Source organism: Pongo abelii, chromosome 19 (assembly GCF_028885655.2).
Source record: "Pongo abelii isolate AG06213 chromosome 19, NHGRI_mPonAbe1-v2.0_pri, whole genome shotgun sequence".
NCBI classification, from domain to species: Eukaryota; Metazoa; Chordata; class Mammalia; order Primates; family Hominidae; genus Pongo; species Pongo abelii.
The window spans coordinates 84520617-84542595 of record NC_072004.2 but is presented as its reverse complement, the minus strand read 5'-3'; the positions used below and the strand labels follow the sequence as shown (position 1 = coordinate 84542595).

Below are 21979 nucleotides of genomic sequence, written 5' to 3'. Positions count from 1 at the left end.
TAAATTTCTATTTATAGGATCAGCCACTATTTATAATACCCAACTCTCTGAAATAACTGACATGGAAGAAATTAGAAAGAATATTGGATTTTGTCCACAGTTCAATTTTCAATTTGACTTCCTCACTGTGAGAGAAAACCTCAGGGTATTTGCTAAAATAAAAGGGATTCAGCCAAAGGAAGTGGAACAAGAGGTACAGGAACACACTAAAATTGATGGCTTTGGAAATAATTTACTTTTGACTGTATTTTTTTTTTGTTCAGCTATTACTTTACTCTTTGATAGATAAAGCTTAATCAACGAAGTTCTAGAATAAATCCTTTTCATTTTTAGAGAGTAAAAACTGCTTAAAGTAAAATATTTGATTTTTTTTGATATTGTTAACACAGAGTTTTTTTTTGATAGGTAAAAAGAATTATAATGGAATTAGACATGCAAAGCATTCAAGACATTATTGCTAAAAAATTAAGTGGTGGGCAGAAGAGAAAACTAACATTAGGGATTGCCATCTTAGGAGATCCTCAGGTGAGAGAAAAAATATATTTTTACAATTAATTTAGATTGAAGGATATACAACCATTATTAAAGTCCAACTTCTACTGTAATTACCAAATGTGAGGGAAAATTTATAATAAAGTACCATGCAAGCTTGTTAGGGATCTGGTGGAGGACTGTATTTGAGTCTAGAAATCACACTAGTTTTCATGGTGCTTTCTGAAGAGCCTCACTGTGAAGAGGAAGATGCTTTCATACATTTCCTCCTCTGTAGGTTTTGCTGCTAGATGAACCAACTGCTGGATTGGATCCCTTTTCAAGACACCAAGTGTGGAGCCTCCTGAAGGAGCATAAAGTAGACCGAGTTATCCTCTTCAGTACCCAATTCATGGATGAGGCTGACATCTTGGCTGGTGATTCTTGGCTTCTTTATTCCAACTAGTTATTTAAGGATTTAACATGAGAGTTATTTTTCATAGCCTGTTTTCAAAAGAAGAAAATCTTGTTTGCAGTTTATTTGCAGAAGCCCATTTCAAGCCTCCACATGCCATTGGCTACAAGTCACATGGAGTGTAACCCTGCAAAGTTACATGGCAAAGTATGTGGACAAAGGAAGAGGTGAAGAATCAGGCCATCCTTGGAAAGTTTTGAGGCACTGGATTTGCTATGGGGAATGAAGTGAATTTCTGAGGCCTGTTTCACAATAGGCATGGGGATTAGAAATGATACTGCACCCAGGGGCTTAATGACATTACAGTTGTTTTGATATTACAAATTTCATTCAGTGTTTTGGTATCCAAAGTAGAGAATATACCATGTAAGGAATTACTCTTCACATAATTTTTTGAATCTTCCTTTCTACTCAGATAGGAAGGTATTTCTGTCTAATGGGAAGTTGAAATGTGCAGGATCATCTTTGTTTCTGAAGCGAAAGTGGGGTATTGGATATCATTTAAGGTATGTATTCTAGGTGTAGTTATTTTTAAATGAGCGTATTAATATGAGGGTGACATTTTATAGAAGCCTTTAGAAATATAAGAAAGGCAACTTAACTTTTGGTAGAAACTGTTTTGCAATAAACAGCCCAAAATGTCTCTTTCATTAACATTTCCTTTGTTGGTTATCTCTTGGTTTTAAGCATGCTAATTAAAAAACAAAGTATGCTTCTCAAGACGTTTGTTTTGTTTTTTGTTTTTTGTTTTTTGTTTTTTTGAAGTCAGAGTCTCGCTCTGTTACCAGGCTGGAGTGCAGTGGCTGCAACCTCCGACTCCCTGGTTGAAGCGATTCTCCTGCCTCAGCCTCCCGAATAGCTGGGATTACAGGCATGTGCCACCATGCCCAGCTAATTTTTTGTATTTTTAGTAGAGACGGGATTTCACCATGTTGGCCAGGATGGTCTCGATCTCCTGACCTTGTGATCCGCCTGCCTTGGCCTCCCAAAGTGCTGGGATTACAGGCATGAGCCACCATGCCCGGCTTATACAACATTTTTAAGCCAATATTTGTATAGAAAAAATTATCTTTATGTCCTCAATAGGCCATTGATTACTTTTAGCAAAACAATTTGGCCTAAATTTCTATAGTTATATTCCAAATCTAATTGATAGAATGGCAGAATATCACATGGAAACATTTTAGAAAGCATCAAATACTCACAAACAAGCTCTGCAAATAGAAGTTGTTGACATTAAGAGAAACCACTTACTGCATAGAAAGCAACTGTTTATTAAAAACCTTATGAATTTTCCAGTTATTCAGAAGCAATGTTTCGTGTATCTTATATCCTATCATGATTGTTTTTTATGTATATCACACATGTAGCACAATCATGATAGTTTTATATATGTATATATACACACACATACACACATGTAAAATAACGTTTTATACACAAATGTATTTGCATGTGTGTATGTGTGTTTGTGTATGTGTGTATGTATGCTAAAATGTCACTGTGCTTTAGTTACATTTAGAGGAATTGGTGTTGATATGTACTATAATTTTTCCATTTGAAATAATGCAAAATAGGCTACCAATTAGCACTTTGAAGTTGAATTAGCGATTTGAAGTGGAGTATCTGATTTGTAGGAACCAATTACTAGAGTTAAGTAGAATATGCCTGTAATACATATAAGCTGTTTAATAGAAAACTATCTTTTCATGAGTGGTGGTGTTGGAAAAGAATTCAAGAGACTTATGGCTCTTTTGAAATAATAGTTTACACAGGAATGAAATGTGTGACACAGAGAAAATCACGTCCCTTATTAAGCAGCACATTCCTGATGCCAAGTTAACAACAGAAAGTGAAGAAAAACTTGTATATATTTTGCCTTTGGAAAAAATGAACAAATTTCCAGGTAACTTACTGTGTAATCACATAGAATATATGTAAGTGTTCATGATTGTGCTGACTGCGTTTTCTGTTGTTCTATGAATCGAGTTCTAAAGCTTATACAAATGAAAATATTTATTCATAAGTAATCTGTTCCCATTTCCAATATGATGATTTACGTTACCAGAGACGTATTATAGCAACTAAAATTTCCATGAATATAGAAACCCAGATTTGCTCTCTTTGTCAGAATTAAACTTTGAAATATCTCTTTTCTGAAGTAGCAGTTTCTGTTAGAAATACAGATGAAATGAGACTTTATCTTTTAAAATATATGTAAGCAGTTCAATAGAGTCTTTGAAAATTATAATAATTTTATTATATTTATAAAATGGTTAGTATAGAAAAGTTAGAAAATACAGAGGATAAGGTATAACTTAATAAATTTTTAGATAGACATACAGATACATGCTTATACAAACACACACAGCCGTAATGATACAAGAATTTTAAAGTTTATGAAACAAAATGGAAATGTAAAATATTAAAATTGATTTGAATGACAAGAGAATATCTTATAGAAAAGATTTCTTTGGATTATTATGATTGCTTTAATATGAAAACATTTGTATACATCTATTTTGAGTAATATTTAGAAATTAGTATTTTAATATACTCATTGATAATTTTAATTGCATTGACTTATTACTATTGGCTTTTTAGATCTTTACAGTGACCTTGATAAGTGTTCTGACCAGGGCATAAGGAATTATGCTGTTTCAATGACAGCTCTGAATGAAGTATTCTTGAACCTAGAAGGAAAATCAGCAATTGATGAACCAGGTATAAAAATGTGTGTCTAGCAGAAAATTAAGAAAAAAAAGAGAAGAGAAAAAGATGATGTTCTAATTCATATTTGTAGATTTTTATGTGGATTTCTACCTATAATATGCATTAGATAGAAAATAGCATTGTCCACTAGATAGAAAATACTAGCATTGTCCAGTATTATAATCATTTTATATCGAGTATAATCAGTCTTGATGCTAGGCAAATTGCTTTCCAACATCTGTCTGCTTCCCATGTCAGTGACAGGCACATCTCTTTGCAATGACCACTTCTTGCTTATCATCAAAAGCTCTCTGCTATAGCGATGAATTCTGCTATTGCCTCTTACTTGCCATTCCTTATAAAAATGTGCTCTTAATTAGCTAATAAACTAATTCTAATTAATGTATTAATAAGAAGTAATAAAATAAGATGTTATTTCCTTAGTTTACTTTGTAATAATAATTAGAAGAATTTAGGAGGCTACTATACATAGACCAATGGAACAAGTTAGAGAACCCAGCAATAAAGCCACACACCTACAGTCATCTGATCTTCAACAAAGCCAGTGAAGACAAACAATGGGGAAATTACTACCTATTCAATAAATGGTGCTGGGATAACTGGCTAGCCACAGCAGAAGATTGAAACTAGAGCCCTACCTTTCACCCTATACAAAAATAAACTCAAGATGGATTTAATATTTAAATGTAGAACCTAAGACTATAAAAACCTGAGAAGAAAACCTACAAAATACCATTCTGGACATTGGTCCTGGCAAAGACTTCATGATGAAGACTCCAAAAGCAATTGTAACAAAAAGAAAAATTGACAAGTGAGACCTAATTAAACTAAAGAGCATCTACACAGCAAAAGAAACTATCAATGGAATAAACAGACAACATACAGAATGGGAGAAAATATTTGCAAACTATGCACCCAACGAAGGTATAATATCCAGAATCTATAAGGAGCTTAAACAAATCAGTAAGCCAAAAACAACCCCATTAAAAAATGGACAAAGGACATGAACAGATACTTCTCAAAAGAATACATACATGCAGTCAACAAGCATATCAAAAATGCTCCATATCATGAATGAATAGGGAAATGCAGATCAAAACCACAAGATACCATCTCACACCAGTCAAAATGGCTGTTATTAAAAAGTAAAAAAATAACAGATGCTGATGAGGTTGTGGAGAAAAGGGAGTGATTATGCCCTGTTGGTGGGAATGTAAATTAGTTCAGCCACTGTGGAAAGCAGTCTGGAGATTTCTCAAAGAACTTTAAATAGAACTATCATTCGACCCAGCAATCCCATTACTGAGTATATAGCCAAAGGAATATAAATCATTCTATCATAAAGACATATACAGGTATGTTCATTGCAGCACTATGCACAATAGCAGAGACATGGAATCAACCTAGATGCCCCTCAGTGGTGGACTGGATAAAGAAAATGTGTTACATGTACACTATGTAATACCACGCAATCATACAGAATGAGATCATGTCTTTTGCAGCAACATGGAGTAAGCTGGAAGCCATTATCCTAAAGAAATTAACACAGGAACAGAAAACCAAATACCATATGTTCTTACTTATAAGTGAGAAGTAAACATTGAGTACACATGAATGCGAAGAAGAGAACAATAGACACCAGGGCCTAACTTAAGTGTGGAGGATGAGAATTGAAAAATGACCTGTGGGTATTATGCTGATTACCTGGATGACAAAATTGTCTGTACACCAAACCCCCAAATCCCCATGACATGCAATTTACTCATGTAACAAGCCTGCACCCAAATCCCCATGACACACAATTTACCCATGTAACAAGCCTGCACCAAAAATAAAAATCGGAAAAAAAAAAAATTTAGGAGGCTACTATATACCAGCCATTGTGCTCAGTCCTTGAATTATATTGTTTTTAATTCCCATAATAACATCAAGCTGCCCATGAGAAAACTGATATTTGAAGTTGTGTGATTAGCCAAAATTGTACAGTTAATGTGTGGTATATGTGGGACTCAAACAGGAGGCCTTTCCATGAACTTTCCATCATTTGAAAGCACAGTGTCTTGAACTCGTTACTGAGATGTCAATCATCAGTGTTGAACTAATCCTATAGGGGAAATTCCAGATGACAGAGGAGGCCTGTTGGAAACTCAGCTACATAAATTTGTCTTTGTGCTTCTGCATAAAACTTGCTCTGCAAAAGTATCCATTAGTGAAGAGCTACTGTTATTGGTATGAAAGAATAAATGCTTGTTAGGAAGCCTCAATCATCCTCAAAAATTAATTTACTGTCTCATTGGAATTGAATCCATTACATATGTTTGAAGGAAAGATTTTTAATGTAAATTTTGATTATGGATATCAGTAGCTTAACTTGTTAGAAGTGCTGTTTCAAATAGTCTAACATCATTTTCAATGTTTTTAAAGAGAAAGTGCAGATAACATAGCCTATTAAAATGTTTTATTACATGATTGTAGATTTTGACATTGGGAAACAAGAGAAAATATATGTGACAAGAAACACTGGAGATGAGTCTGAAATGGAACAGGTTCTTTGTTCTCTTCCTGAAACAAGAAAGGCTGTCAGTAGTGCAGCTCTCTGGAGACGACAAATCTGTGCAGTGGCAACACTTCGCTTCTTAAAGTTAAGGCGTGAAACGAGAGCTCTTTTGTGTTTGTGAGTATCAGATTACTTTATATCTATTTGGTCAATATATGAAAAAACATTCAAATATTAAGAAAATAAATAATTTATTCATTCATTTGACAGTTTTTTAGTATCTTTACCTATCCTGCTGTTACTGAGGAAAAGGGCCTCACTGCCTCATGTGCTAGAAGCCAATACTATGACACCGGATTTTTGAGGAAAAAAAAGGTTTTTATTGCTAGTTGATTCACAAGGAGACAGAAGACCAGCTCAAATCTGTCTCTCTGTGCTGACTTTAAGGCAGTAATTTTATTAGAAAAGGTTTAGGGGGTGGGTCCTGGGATTAGCATGGTAGAAGAAAAGGAGAGGTCTGGAAAGTCCTCAGGCATGTACGGATATCTCTTCATGCCTCCTCATGTATCCCTTATGCAAATTCAAGCACAATTGGTATGAAATATATGGTGGAAATTCAGGCTGTGAAGTCAGCAGGATGATTCTGGACCAACTGTAATTGGCCATATTGGTTTCAGCTGATTTCAGCCAGTTTTATTATCTTACAAGCTGAGGGAGTTTCAGTGTTTCAGCAAATTGTTTCTTTTTTTTTCTTCTTTCAATCTGAAACCCTACAAACTCAATAATTTCTGCTAGTCATTGGTTTCTTTAACTCTTTGGGGCACAGTTTTACTACTGTAGTGAACAAAATTGATAAGGCCTTTAAACTTGTTCAATTCTATCACAAATCTTCATTGAAGCCTGCTATAGTATACTAGGCATTGTTCTAGGAGCTTTGGTTATATTAGTGAACACAAAAGGCACAGATCCCTATTCTAATGGTGTTTACATCTGGTTGGGTGGAAAAGATGAAAAATACTGAATATAAAACTAAATAACTTATATGCCAGGTTATACAAACTGGAGTAGAAAAGGGGATAGGGAGGGATGACAGGAGTTGGAGGTACATTACAATTCTAAATAGGTTGACTGGTGTTGGTCTTACTGAAATTGTTACATTTAAGCCAAGATTAGAAAATATGGAGGGTTAATAACAGTTGAGAAACAAAAGCATCCATTGGATTTGGCAAAAGGGAAGTTACTAAAGGTTTTATCAAGAGAAGGTCTGAAAGTAGACAACTCTTTTGCAGTGCTTGACTATGGAGCGAAGTAGAAAGAGCAGAAGCTAAAAGGCAATGTGAAGTCGGGAAGAAAGTTGATTTTATAATGAATGAGAGATACACGGAGGGTGGAGAGTTTGGATTAATCGCAATGTTGACAAGGACTGATCTTTTTGTTAGGAGCAAAGATCTATTACCTACTTCAACAGAATAAAAGAATGAGAAGATAACTGAATCTGTGGGTGTGTTTTCTTTTCTTTTGGCGGCGATAAAATGAAGGAGTTTCTGTCCTATAGATTCCAATTTTTTTTCTATGAAATATATGGCTGATAGGGAGAAGGAGGTAGAGTCTGAAGTCTGATGGGAAAGTAGTCATTGCAGAGTGGACTCATATGCTTATTAGAGAAACAAAGATTGCTTGGAAGCATTTCACTTGCAATTTGAGTTGGTGGGATGACTTCTAGGATATAAAAATAGTGTTTTAAATATTGCATTTAGTTTCATGAAATTAAAATATTTGTAAACTAACAATTGAAGAAAGTTAAAATTTTACTTGCAATTGTGCACATAGCAAGCTTGAGGCTGCAGTGTAAAATAGGGCATTTTTCTCATCAAAAGTACCCAGGCAATTTGAGGCCCCTGTTATCTCATAAAATCATTTCCTGTGTTTTCCTGGTAAACCAGCATACCTACAGAGGATTGCCCCTGGATTCCACCTTTTCTCTTGATACTCTATTACCCTTCAATATCTTCCAATGTGATACAAAGTATGTAATTTTTTTGTGCTAATTTTCAGATTACTGTCACTGTATGTTTCATTTTATCTAACTAAACACAAAATATGCATGTGGAATTTCCATAGTTAGCACTTATATAGCATCTTTGTGACTTAAATAATCAGAGGAAAATTGCTTCAGACTCATGTTCTAATTTTGTTTTACTTAGGTTACTAGTACTTGGAATTGCTTTTATCCCCGTCATTCTAGAGAAGATAATGTATAAAGTAACTCGTGAAACTCATTGTTGGGAGTTTTCACCCAGTATGTATTTCCTTTCTCTGGAACAAATCCCGAAGATGCCTCTTACCAGCCTGTTAATCATTAATAATACAGGTGAGAAATGGGGCTGAAATTTAGTGTGAATTTTTATTATCAAAGATCATTAGAAAGCACATACCTGAGAGACAATTGAAAACAAAAATGGTGTCTGTCCAGCTTGCTCCATTTTCAAATGAAGGAAACTGATGGGTTAATTTTCTTTTTTAATATTTTTTATTTTATATTATCTTTATTTCAATAGGTTTGTGGGAAACAGGTGATGTTTGGTTACATGTATAAGTTCTTTAATGGTGGTTTCTGAGATGTTGGTGGACTCATCACCTGAGCAGTGTACACTATACTCAATGTGTAGTCTTTTATCCCTCAACCCCGTCCCACCCTTTCCCAAGTCCTCAAAATCCGTTGTATCATTCTTATGCCTTTGCACCTTCATAGCTTAGCTCCCACTTATAAGTGATAACATATGATGTTTGGTTTTCCATTCCTGAGTTAACTTCACTTAGAATGATGGTCTCCAGCTCCATCCAGGTTGCTGCAAATGTCACTACTTCGTTTCGTTTTATGGATTAGTAGTATTCCAAGGTGTGTGTTTGTGTGTGTGTATATGGGTGTATATACACACACACACACACATATACATATATATAACTTTTAATATGTGTATATATACATATATACACACACATATACATATATATATATATATAACTTTTTTAATCCACTCGTTGATTGATAGGCACTTGGGCTGGTTCTATATTTTCACAATTGTGAACTGTGCTGCTATAAACATGTGTGTGCAAGTATCTTTTTCATATGACTTCTTTTCCTCTGGGTAGATACTCAGGAGTGGGATTGCTGGATCAATCGGTAGACTTACTTTTAGTTCTTTAAGGAATGTCCACACTGTTTTCCATAGTGGTTTTACTAGTTTACTTTCCCACCAACAGTGTAAAAGTGTTCCCTTTTCACCACATCCATGCCAACATCTATTATTTTTTGACCCATCTTCAGGTCTCGCAGCTGTGGGTACCAGCACCTGTTCTGGTGGAGGTAGCAGGAGAGTGAAGTGGACTCTGTGAGGGTCCTTGGTTGTAGTTTTGTTTAGTGTGCTGGAACAGTGTTGGTCAGCCTCTAGCCTGGAGGTGGCACTTTCAAGAGAGCATCAGCTATGGTAGTATAGGGAGGATACGAGCTTGCCCTAGGGTCGCCTGGATAAGTATTCAGGTTTCTCAGGTGGTGGTTCGGGGCCATAGAACTTCCAAGAGATTATGTCTACCAGGGCGGGTGGAGAAAGACCAGCAGGTGAGGGCAGGGTTAGGCATGTCTGAGCTTAGACTGTACTTGGGCAGGGCTTGCAGCAGCTCCTGTGGGGCATGGCTGATGGAGTTATGTTCCCAGGGAGATTATGGCTGCTTCTGCTGCATCGTACAGGTCGCCAGGGAAGTGGGGGAAAGCCGGCAGTCACAGGCCTCATTCAGTTCCCACACGGCCCGCAAGGTGGTCTCAATGCCCCTACAACAGAACTGAGTTTGTTTCCAGGCAACTGGTGAGCAGGACTGAGAACTCACCGCACGCTACAAGACTCCCTTTGAGAAAGCAAGCAGGGCTCTCGGGTTATGTGCCTTCCCCCTGCCATGGCTTCTGTGCTTGTATCTGCACTCCCTGATCATTCCCTCCCCAAGATTCTGTCCAGGAAACTATGCATTTGGTTAAAATTATTACAAAGTTCAGCTGGAAGTTTCCTTCTTCCTGTGGTCTTTCCCCAATTCCACTGGCAGCCCTCCCCAAGGACCCCTCTGAGACAAAGTCAGAAATGGCTTCCCTGGGGGCTGAGAGTGCCCACAGGGTTCTTCCCACTGCTTTCTCTACCCCTGTATTTTGCTTGGCTTTCTAAATTCATCTTAGCTCCAGGTAAGGTAAAATCCTCCCGTGATCTCGACCTTCAGATTCCTCAGAGAGGATGTGTGTTTGGGGACACACATTGCCCTTTCACACCGAGGGCACTCAGTTTTTCAGCTGTCTTATGGAGCCTGCAGCTGCAAGCCGCCTCTTTCAAAGGATCTGTGAATTATCTCCCTGATGGGTCCTTTTAAATCCAGAGCTCCCTTGGGGGCGGGGGGGGGGTGGTGGTTGATTCAGATGTGGAGGCTGCATCATAGCTTGACTTCTCCCTCTGACCAACTTGACTTCCTTTCCATCTATGATGGAAATCAAGTCAAGAAAAATAAGGGGCACAATGGCAAATATAAAGTTAACTTAATTCCATAAAGATGTTTTGAATGGGTTACTAGTACTTTAAATATCATGGCAAGGTTAGTGCCATTTAAGGTTGATAGGATCACTAGAACAAGCCTGGGTCATGAGGTATATTTTGTATGTATTATTCATAATTACAAATGTTACAGGGTTCTGGTAAAGTTTATAAAAGTCATTCCTGGCAAATTTTCTTCCTGTGAGAATTGCAATCTTATTTTCATGAACTCTTTTCACCTGGTGAGAATTATAAGATAAATGAATATATTTCTGAAAAGAATAAAGGTGTCCGTCACATTGAAGATGGTAAATGGAACTTAATGTCGTAGCATCAGAATGAATAGTATTGTACTCCTAAAGAGCAAGGCTCTTTACTAAGCTATTCTGGGTTTTTCTTTCTTTTTTTTTTTATTATACTTTAAGTTTTAGGGTACATGTGCACAATGTGCAGGTTGGTTACATACGTATACATGTGCCATGCTGGTGTGCTGCACCCATTAACTCGTCATTGAGCATTAGGTATATCTCCTAATGCTATCCCTCCCCCCTCCCCCACCCCACAACAGTCCCCAGAGTGTGATGTTCCCCTTCCTGTGTCCATGTGTTCTCATTGTTCAGTTCCCATCTATGAGTGAGAACATGCGGTGTTTGGTTTTTTGTCCTTGCGATAGTTTACTGAGAATGATGATTCCCAATTTCATCCATGTCCCTACAAAGGACATGAACTCATCATTTTTTATGGCTGCATAGTATTCCATGGTGTATATGTGCCACATTTTCTTAATCCAGTTTATCATTGTTGGACATTTGGGTTGGTTCCAAGTCTTTGCTATTGTGAATAGTGCCGCAATAAACATACGTGTGCATGTGTCTTTATAGCAGCATGATTTATAGTCCTTTGGGTATATACCCAGTAATGGGATGGCTGGGTCAAATGGTATTTCTAGTTCTAGATCCCTGAGGAATCACCACACTGACTTCCACAATGGTTGAACTAGTTTACAGTCCCACCAACAGTGTAAAAGTGTTCCTATTTCTCCACATCCTCTCCAGCACCTGTTGTTTCCTGACTTTTTAATGATTGCCATTCTAACTGGTGTGAGATGGTATCTCATTGTGGTTTTGATTTGCATTTCTCTGATGGCCAGTGATGATGAGCATTTTTTCATGTGTCTTTTAGCTGCATAAATGTCTTCTTTTGAGAAGTGTCTGTTCATATCCTTTGCCCACTTTTTGATGGGGTTGTTTGTTTTTTTCTTGTAAATTTGTTTGAGTTCATTGTAGATTCTGGATATTAGCCCTTTGTCAGATGAGTAGGTTGCGAAAATTTTCTCCCATTTTGTAGGTTGCCTGTTCACTCTGATGGTAGTTTCTTTTGCTGTGCAGAAGCTCTTTGGTTTAATTGGATACCATTTGTCAATTTTGGCTTTGGGTTTTTCTTAACACGATTGGCAGTCATTATTATTTTAAGCTTTGACTTTGATTTTCTTGCTTTTTTTTTTCTTGTTGCCTTCCTTCCACTATATTAGGATCAAATATTGAAGACCTCGTGCATTCACTGAAGCGTCAGGATATAGTTTTGGAAATAGATGACTTTAGAAACAGAAATGGCTCAGATGATCCCTCCTACAGTGGAGCCATCATAGTGTCTGGTGACCAGAAGGTATGTTTGCTTCTATGCACTGTTTTATCATGAGTGTGTGTGTTTTTTTTTTTTTTTTTTTACCACTTCCTAGTACTTTGAACTATAGGAAACTTAAATATGTTTTCTAAATTGGCATCATATTAGAGGAGGCTTGAAACTTTCTTTGTCACATAAAATACAAATATTTGACATCTTTTCATGTTAGTAAATGTTAATCCATTTCATTTACAAAACAAGTCACTTGAATTACAAAAATAATGCATTCTTGTACCAATTCAAAGAAGGCAGAAGTGTCAAAGAAAAATTAATAGTCTCCTTCTCATTCTAATTCCACTCTGGTAATATACAAAGTATACAATAAATATATTTACTGTAAGAATTTAGAACTTACATTTGTGTACTTTTTTAAGGATTACAGATTTTCAGTTGCATGTAATACCAAGAAACTGAATTGTTTTCCTGTTCTTATGGGAATTGTTAGCAACGCCCTTATGAGAATTTTTAACTCCACGGAGCTTATTCAAACGGAGAGCACTTCATTTGCTCGTGTAAGTAGAGTATTGACTTATATAAGAGGCAACACAGTAGAGGGATAAAGGATGAGGGCTCTAGAGCCTACCATGTGAGTTCAAATCTTGTTTCTTCCATTTAATAGCAAGTTTCTTAGCTACTCCTTGCCTTTGTGTCTTCATCTGCAAAATAGGGAGTGTAATAGTACCTACTTTATAGAATTATTGTGAAGATTAAATGAATTTCCTGAGAACCTAGAACATAGCGTGGCATACATATATATATTTACGTATAAATATATATACACATTTAAATTTATTCAATAACTACTTCCTGAGTGTACTATTTTCTGGTACTTCTAGATGTTGAGAATACAGCATGAACAGAATAGACAAAAATCTCACCCACATGGAGCTTACGTTCCTGTAAAGGAAAGAGGAAACATTCAAATACATGTTTGCTATTACTTATTCTGAAAGATCAAGAATCTTTCAAGTACTTTTATGTTTAGTCTAATTAAATTTTTAAAATTCAAAAGTTTTATGGAAAAATTTAAATATATAATTATTTACTTAGTAAATTAGATGTAACCTATCACTTCCTATCCCTTATCCTGATCTATTTTTTCCATTACATTTATTACCACTTGGTATGCTGTAGAGTTATGTTTTATGGCTGGCCTCACCCCTCTAGTTTAAAATCTTGTCTGATTAAGAATCACAGTCCAACACAGAACATTAGAAGAGCCAAGATCCAAAAGGACACTGCAAAATTTAAAATAAAAGAGAAAAAAATCATAGGACTGTTGAAAACTCATAATTTTGACTTTGGTTTACCTTATACAACTTACTAGGTACTCAGTGCATATTTACTTAAATCAATGAATGGATTTGGTTGGAAATGAAGAATATCAGAGATATCTTAAACCTAAATCCTTAATTTTATGTCAGAGTGTCAGATTTCCCTGGAGAGTATTTGAATATAAGACACATACACTGATTAATGCAAATGTGAAAGAGTGTGTATGTATGTATACACACCCACATATGTATATGTATATCTCCATCACAAAGGGATTTATGATAAAATATGGTCCAATTCTAAAATTGTGATTTTTTAACAGTTCTATTGTTCTTTGTCATTTTAAATTCTGCAGTGCTTTTTTTGGGTTTGGCTTCTTTATGTTTTATAACTTGGGGTGTGAAGTGCAATTTTTGATCAGATGCAATTTAGTTATTCTTTCTAAATTGTCAAATAATTCTTAACTGGTGTGTTTGATTATGATAGATAAAAAAGGGGAAAAATTATAGAAATCATGTGGATGTTAGCCAAGGATATGCATAGTGGTTTTAGATAATGAAATTTTATTGAAAAATTGCATAATAAGAAATTAATACCGTATTATGCAAACTCTAGTTTTCTGCGAATGAGATAGGGTGATTTAATTGTAAGTAGAGAAACTATCTAATATAAAACAATACAGTGTCTCTCTGGATGGTAATAGCAATGTGCTACCAGTTCAGAGCAAAAATAAGAAAAATATAATCAAAACTTAGTTCTGGTAATTTCTCAAGAGTGAGATCTAATATAATTTCATCTATTTCCCAATACTTCCAGAGTTAATCATGCCTTTATTTACCCTTAATTGTTTACTTTTAATATAGAATCGATGTTGTCTTGCCTTTTTTTTTTAATCAACCTGCTTCTAACATCCAGGAGTTTTCAGCAGATGCTTTAATGCTTAAAGACCCTCCTAATTTATTTTTCAGTGGAACTGAGTGCAGACTCAGTTTGTCATTGTTTTTCAAATATGAACTTCTTGAGAGTAATAATTGTACTTGACTTATTTCTAGCACAAAGGGATGATGCATTGCATGGAGCAGAAGCTCTGTAAATGTTTGTTGAATGGATGAATGAGTGGGTAGACTGGATAACTGGTTATGCTGTGCACTGTTTGTTACCATTATGGCACAGCTTTCTCTTCTGCAAGATGGGAACTGCAAGCAGATAATCTGTAATAGTCCTGTCTTTAAAATTTTTTTTATTTTAATACTTGCTTTTTCTACCTCATAAAGTAGATGTAACATTCAACTAAGATATTATTTTTAAAAGTGTTTAATGTATCACACAACAATGAGCCATTATTATCATTACTGTGGAAGCATGTTACAGTTAGCCTTTGTCAGACAAACTCTTCACTCCATTACTGTAAAGACATAAAAATTATCTTGCAGCTTTTAAGTAATATGATTTAAAGGCTTTCAGATTTTTCAGAATTGAATGTATGCTGGGTTTACTGAGTGCAAACCACTGTAGTTCACCCTGCATTTAATAAAAAAGCTTTCTCTGTCTATAGGGAAAATAGATCTGGCTGACCATGAGCCAGCTCTGGAGGAAGAAAGATGGCATTTGGGGTTTTTCCCTCAATGGTAGCAGGAAGTTTGCCAGGGCCTCTGGGTGTTGCCAAAGAGAATTCTGTAGAGAATATCAAGATAAAGAAATTCTGCTCATGCAGAAAGTAGCATGGGTTGACCTCCTTATCACCTGCAGTCTGATAGAGGGTACCTTTCCTTTTGAGTCTTCTGCTTCTTCCTTCCTCCTTTCTTTTCCCCAGTGTTTTGGGGAATGTTATGTTAATCCTTAGGTGGAGTAAATAGAAATGGAGCTGAGGAAAGAAGTTACTCTTGAGGCTTTTGCTTCAGATGCAATATGACACACATTTATCTTTTCCAGGTAGCCTTTCACCCTGCATAGAGCTGAATGGGTCTCATGTGGCTAGTGGGCCCCAGAGGGACCCATCAGTTACCTGAGTTTAGTTTCTGAATCTGCTTACTAAGGTTATTACTCATGAACTCACAGAATATTTGTCTTAGCATATTACCTCCAGACATCAAATACATTCATTGTTGATTGCTCCAACATGTTAGGTCGGTCTCTTACATGGGGTTCTATTTTTCCCTTTTGACAAGGTTCAGATAGAGGTTTGTTTTTTTTTTTTTTTTGAGATGGAGTTTTGCTCTTGTCACCCAAGCTGGAGTGCAACGGTGCAAGCTCCGCCTCCTGGGTTCAACAGATAGAGCTCTTTAATCTACTTTTTTGCTAAACCGAATCAGAAAACAGAGGAGATGATGCATAGGTACATAACCTTCTTCTCTTGCAATGTATATAAATCTAGACAAAATTAATGTTAGGAAGGCTTGTCAAGGAAGCAATTTGGATATTAAATTGTCTCCTGTGGATCCAGGGAAGTTGAGTTCTCTCTTAGTCCCTCATGAATAACTTTTAAAATATTCAAATGGAAATTGTGTTTCTTTAGGAAAGTTAAGAATTTCAGTCTTTTTCTAGTTGTTGCATTTTCACCAGAAACAGGTATTTTCTTTTTAAAGAAAACCATAATTATTCATTCTTTTACTCATGCATAACCAAACAAAACAATCAATTATAATAAGAATAGGGATTAGTATAGTATATTTTACTGCTCACCCATTGTGGAGGATAATTTATTTTTATTTTCAGTCATAATTTCCCTTTTACTCAGATTTAATAACGTCCTTTCTCAGGGACACCTCAAATCTTGGGGCTGATTTATATGCCAGCAGAAGTCATAGACCAGAGGTGCTTCCACTTTAACATACACTACTATCATCTGCTGGGCTTGTTAAAACAGATTACTGGACACCATCCCCAGAGATTCTGATTTAGTAGATCAGATGTGAGGTCTGAGAACTTGCATTTCCAGTAAGTACCCAGGTGACGTTGATGCTGCTGGTCTGGGACCACACTTAGAGAACCACTAGCATAGAAGAGTCACTATCTCCACAGTTCTGTGAGGCTCACTTCCCTCTAGATTTGGCTGTACATTGCCTCTGATTGCTGAAGGTGTCTTCTAAAGCTGTCATGACTTCTTTTAATAACCTCATTTTCACACTATCTTAAAATTATGCCCTTTTTATTTCTCATTATCCTTCTAGACTTTGAAATGTGTACTTCACTAAGCTATGTGTCATCTGTTCCTTAGCTACTTGTTGGTTCTTGCCTGATATTGCTTCCTGGTCTGTTTTAAATTCTAGTGCTTTCATCTTAAAAACAACTATTCTTAGTTATTGAGCACCTCCCATATAGCAAATGCTACATGTAGCAAATAAAAATATTATTATTTCACTATATATATATATATTTTTTTTTTTTTTGAGACGGAATCTCATTCTGTCACCCAGGCTGGCACGCAGTGGCAAGATCTCAGCTCACTGCAACCTCCGCCTCCCGGGTTCAAGTGATTCTCCTGCCTCAGCCTCCCAAGTAGCTGGAATTACAGGCATGCACCACCATATCCGGCTAATTTTTTTGTATTTTTAGTAGAGATGGGGTTTCACCACGTTGGCCAGGCTGGTCTCAAACTCCTGACCTCAGGTGATCCACCCGCCTCAGCCTCTCAAAGTGCTGGGATTACAGGTGTGAGCCACCACATCTGGCCTCACTATACATTATTTAATTTAGTCCTCACTAATGCCTCTGAAGTTGATATACTTGAGTTGTAAATAGAAATGTACTAAGGAATGTAACTGGACATTCACAAGTCAAGTTCTAATATGGCATTGGAATCCCAATGGTGAAGGATTCCAATGCCTATATTAGAACTCTGCCTAGTAATGACTTTCATTGGTTAGCTCTGACCTTCTGTGTATCTGGACCCCCTGATCCTCCTACCATATATTAATATTCAAATGCCAGTCAAGGACCAACAGAAGCTAACAAAAGTGTCTGGACCAGCATACAGGAAGAGGAATAAGTGACAAAAGAAAAACTCATGTGAATTTCATAGAATAGTAGCATTAAATGGCAGATTGAAAGAAGTATAAAAAAGAGGTATGCAAGTAAGAAGACAATTTTGTAGCTTAGGAAATTGAAACAGTCACAAAACTACTGATAGAAATGGGGAAGTTGAAAAGGAAAGTTTATTTGGAGGAGATGCTAGTATTAGTTTTTGACTTAGTATATTAGATAAAGCAGAGTATACGCAAGTAGATACTTTCTGTAAAATATTTTAAAAGCAAGGAACCCAGAGAAGTAGACGGAGATAATGCATACTTTGGGAATCATTAGGATGAAGTTGAGGATATGCAGAAGAGAGATGGGGGAGCAAAGAAAAGCAGAGATTTAGGGTAGCAAATTAAGCAGTACACCCAAGAAGAGAGTACAGGATATAAAGGAGAAAAAAGGTATCTATTTAGTTGGACCCAAACTGCTTGTACACTCTAAGTACAGTAGTCCCCCTTTATCTATGATTTTGCTTTCTGTGGTTTCAGTTACCCTTGGTCAACCATGGTTGAAAAATATTAAATAGAAAATTCTAGAAATAATTTATCAGTTTTAAATTGCACACTGTTCTGGGTAGCATGATGAAGTCTTGTCTGATTCTTAGAGAGGAAAACAGATATGTGCATCAACCAATGACATTGGCCCATTTAATATTAGGCAACAGGATCAACAACATGGGTAATATCCTTTCCCGGGGTGATACTGGGAAGCAGGGATATGGAGTCATAAGTGTTACCCTTCCCTTACACTGATGATTGTGCATTTATTTAGCCCCTGGTAATCTGGTTCTTCCCACATCTTTACTAATACTCTTAGAACAACCTTTTCATTGCTTCTTTTTTGCCCTTCCACCTGCACCTGCATTTATGACAAAAACTTACCTTTTCTGCACTCCTTTTCTTTAGTTTTTTTTGTCATAATAATAATAATAAATTACAGTGTCTCGAAAAAAAACTTAAAGACCCCTCAATGCCTTGACAATTGTTTAATTTAAACAATTCTAGAAGTCAAATTATGTAGGCAGGGAAGATTTGCTCTCTTCTAATTATATCTTGCACGTAGGTAGGCATAATGCCTAAGCATAAGTCCAGCTTAACAACAATCACTATTAGAGGCCAACTTGGAAATAGGGAACTGGAACAAATGACGACTTAACTCAGTGCTTCAGATATGATAACTGTAGCTCCCTAAAGTATCAGATGTAAATGTAAAAGAGAAACTGCTCATGCCCTCTAAGTACAGTAGTCCCCCTTCACAGTGATTTTGCTTTCTGATGTTTCAGTTACCTTTGGTCAACTGTGGTTCTAAAATATTAAACAGAAAAATCCAGAAATAAAAAATTCATATGTTTTGAATTGCGTGCTGTTCTGAGTAGCATGATGAAATCTTGCCCTGTCCTGCTTCCCACCCAGGAAGTGAATCATCCCTTTGTTTGGTGTGTCCACGCTGTATGTTACCCATTAGTCACTTAGTAGCCATTTCAGTTATCAGATTAAAAAAACATATTATGTATAGGGTTTGATACTATCCAGGTTTCAGGCATCCACTTGGAGTCTTGGAATATATCCCCTGTGGAAATGGGAGACTACCGTATATACATATAAAATTGAGATTTTGAATTTCTTTTATATCATGCTGTTCCTGGGAATGGAACCTGCCACTAAGGTTAACAAAACATGTTTGCTTGTCTCTTTGCTTCTTAAATCAGGTGAATGCTTCCAGAGTTTTTCATTATTTCCCAGAAATGTATCTTATAATGTTTGTATAATTTGTAACAATTGCAACAGCTTACTGATGTGTTTTCATCTTTCAGGATGACATAGTGCTGGATCTTGGTTTTATAGATGGGTCCGTATTTTTGTTGTTGATCACAAACTGCATTTCTCCTTTTATCAGCATGAGCAGCATCAGCGATTATAAAGTGAGAGAGAGAGAGGAAATTAGATTGAGATTGATTTTATTTGACTTTAGTAATTGCAATTTTATTGTTTTATACACACAGAGTTGTACTTTGGTTAATGTTTTTACACATACATTACAATCTAATATCAGTATAGATTATAGTAAACACATGATTTCAAAGAGGTCAGAAAGTTTACCATTTAGTACAATAAAATTGCCTCAGCTGTAAGGGAAATCATGCTAAATAAACTTCAGGGATGAAGATGTGGTACTGTTTGATCCATGCAGTTATTTCACAGTGCCAAAGGGAATTTAGATTTTTAACTATAGCATGAAATGTCAGACATACAATGTTTCCAATTATTTAACTATGCTTTAATAAACTGGGCTTTAAAAATATATAGTGTAGTCATCTTCATTAATCTGTATCAATGGGTAAATTAACTTTAAAAATAGCTGAGACTTTTCTGTTGAACCAATAACGACACATTTCCATTGGGGATGCTAGATACTTAGGAGGATGCTTTTTGCCACACAAACACTATAACATACTATCTCTAAAATTTATTAAACAATTTTTTTTATATAACCACAAAATCTTTCAAACTAAGATCTCTTCCTCTATCCCTTCTATTTCTTTGTCAGAAAAATGTTCAATCCCAGTTATGGATTTCAGGCCTCTGGCCTTCAGCATACTGGGTGTGGACAGGCTCTGGTGGACATTCCATTATACTTCTTGATTCTCTTTTCAATACATTTAATTTACTACTTCATATTTCTGGGATTCCAGCTTTCATGGGAACTCATGTTTGTTTTGGTAAGTGATCACTTTTTCCGCAGGCCAATTATAATAGTAGAATCAAAATGAAAATTCATTCATGAATGTTCTGTCATTAGCAAAAGGCATGTAATATGCAAGAAAATAAGAAAATTGCCTTAGGCAGCTTTATGACCTGATTCTCTCCCCTCCTCTTTCCCTCTATGACCTACCATTTCTAATCTTGCCATTGATCCTTGTTCTTTGCAGGTGGTATGCATAATTGGTTGTGCAGCTTCTCTTATATTCCTCACATATGTGCTTTCATTTATCTTTCGCAAGTGGAGAAAAAATAATGGCTTTTGGTCTTTTGGCTTTTTTATTGTAAGTATATATACATGCGTGCACATTTATATTAAATTTTCTTAAAGTTTTTTAAAATGCAAATTTAAGTATAAATACTTTGCTTAGAAGAGAATGGAGGGGTTTTTTTTGTTTGTTTTTCTTTTGACTTTCATTATTGTTGTACCATGTTTATGGGTTCAGAATGTTCTGTTTATTTTATTTCCTTTATTTCCCATTTGTTCTTTGAGGTTTCTTTTTTAGAACTCTGTTTCTTTGGAAAGAAGTAAAATATTTGTAGAAACCATGGCATGTCACAGCTGAAAGACTAGATCATTCGGGACATTTCTTCATTTTACAGAGTGGGAAAAACTGAAAAGAATCAGACTTAAACCCAGGCCTCTCAACTCAGTGATGTTTTCCTCTTAAATAATTCTCCTTCCTTAAAAAACAAACAACAAGCATGATAGGGGGCTATATAGATGAATAAAATAAATAAGAAACTTTTTTCTTAATAAATAATTTACTTATTACTTCAGGCATACGCTACTGCATCTCCTTCCCTATCACTAGCTGATATCTTGAGCAGTTACTATAGCTTTCTGACCATTTCAAACATTAAAACAGTCCAATTTTGTTAAGTAAGATTCACTTAAAGAACTAAAAAAAATCTAAAAGGTTGGTCAAGTCCAAATCATAACTTTCTTAAGCAATGTAAAACTCTCTCCCCAGCCTCATCTTAGGCTTGCCCTTAGTTTGGGGATCAGTGGTGAGAAAGAGAGCAACGTCTACACTTTGACTCTCTTTTTTTTTCTTCTTCTTCTGGATTTTCCTTTCTCTTTCTGTGGACAGGGTGGAGGGATTAGGGTAAAGGGACCAAAGTTTTACTTCACTGGAGCTGTTACAGTTACATTGGTTGGCCTTTGTGAGTAGTATCTAAAAGTTGGATTTAGTATAAACAGGAATATCACAAATACAACCAGTTGGAGAATTCAGTATGCCAGCAGAAATCCTAAAGGTTACTAAATTGCTTCTAAGCTTCCAAATCGCATCCCTGTGACAGCTAATCACATAATTCCTTGGGCCAGTTTTATCAATGGTTGTACTACAATGGTCAAATACCATAACTAAGGGTAATGTCTTCTTAACCATTGGCATTAGTCATTTATCTTTTTTTCTCTCTCTTCTAATTCCATTGTAAAGGTAGGCTTGTCAGTTTCACTTTTTAATTTAATCCAATTTTGCTTTGTATAGTTTGA

The 21979-nt window shown here is 35.9% G+C and overlaps 1 protein-coding gene across 1 annotated transcript in view; it reads left to right on the top strand.

The window, feature by feature from the left end:
• Window positions 1-21979, top strand: part of ABCA10 (ATP binding cassette subfamily A member 10) — a 79213-nt gene that overhangs the window by 32663 nt on the left and 24571 nt on the right. Inside the window, 14 exon segments of the mRNA XM_063718261.1 lie at window positions 18-193; window positions 406-525; window positions 770-908; window positions 1362-1452; window positions 2713-2852; window positions 3551-3670; window positions 6155-6353; window positions 8381-8547; window positions 12276-12409; window positions 12802-12939; window positions 19533-19640; window positions 20267-20320; window positions 20322-20438; window positions 20649-20762. Of these exon segments, the coding sequence (XP_063574331.1) occupies window positions 18-193; window positions 406-525; window positions 770-908; window positions 1362-1452; window positions 2713-2852; window positions 3551-3670; window positions 6155-6353; window positions 8381-8547; window positions 12276-12409; window positions 12802-12939; window positions 19533-19640; window positions 20267-20320; window positions 20322-20438; window positions 20649-20762 (1817 nt within the window).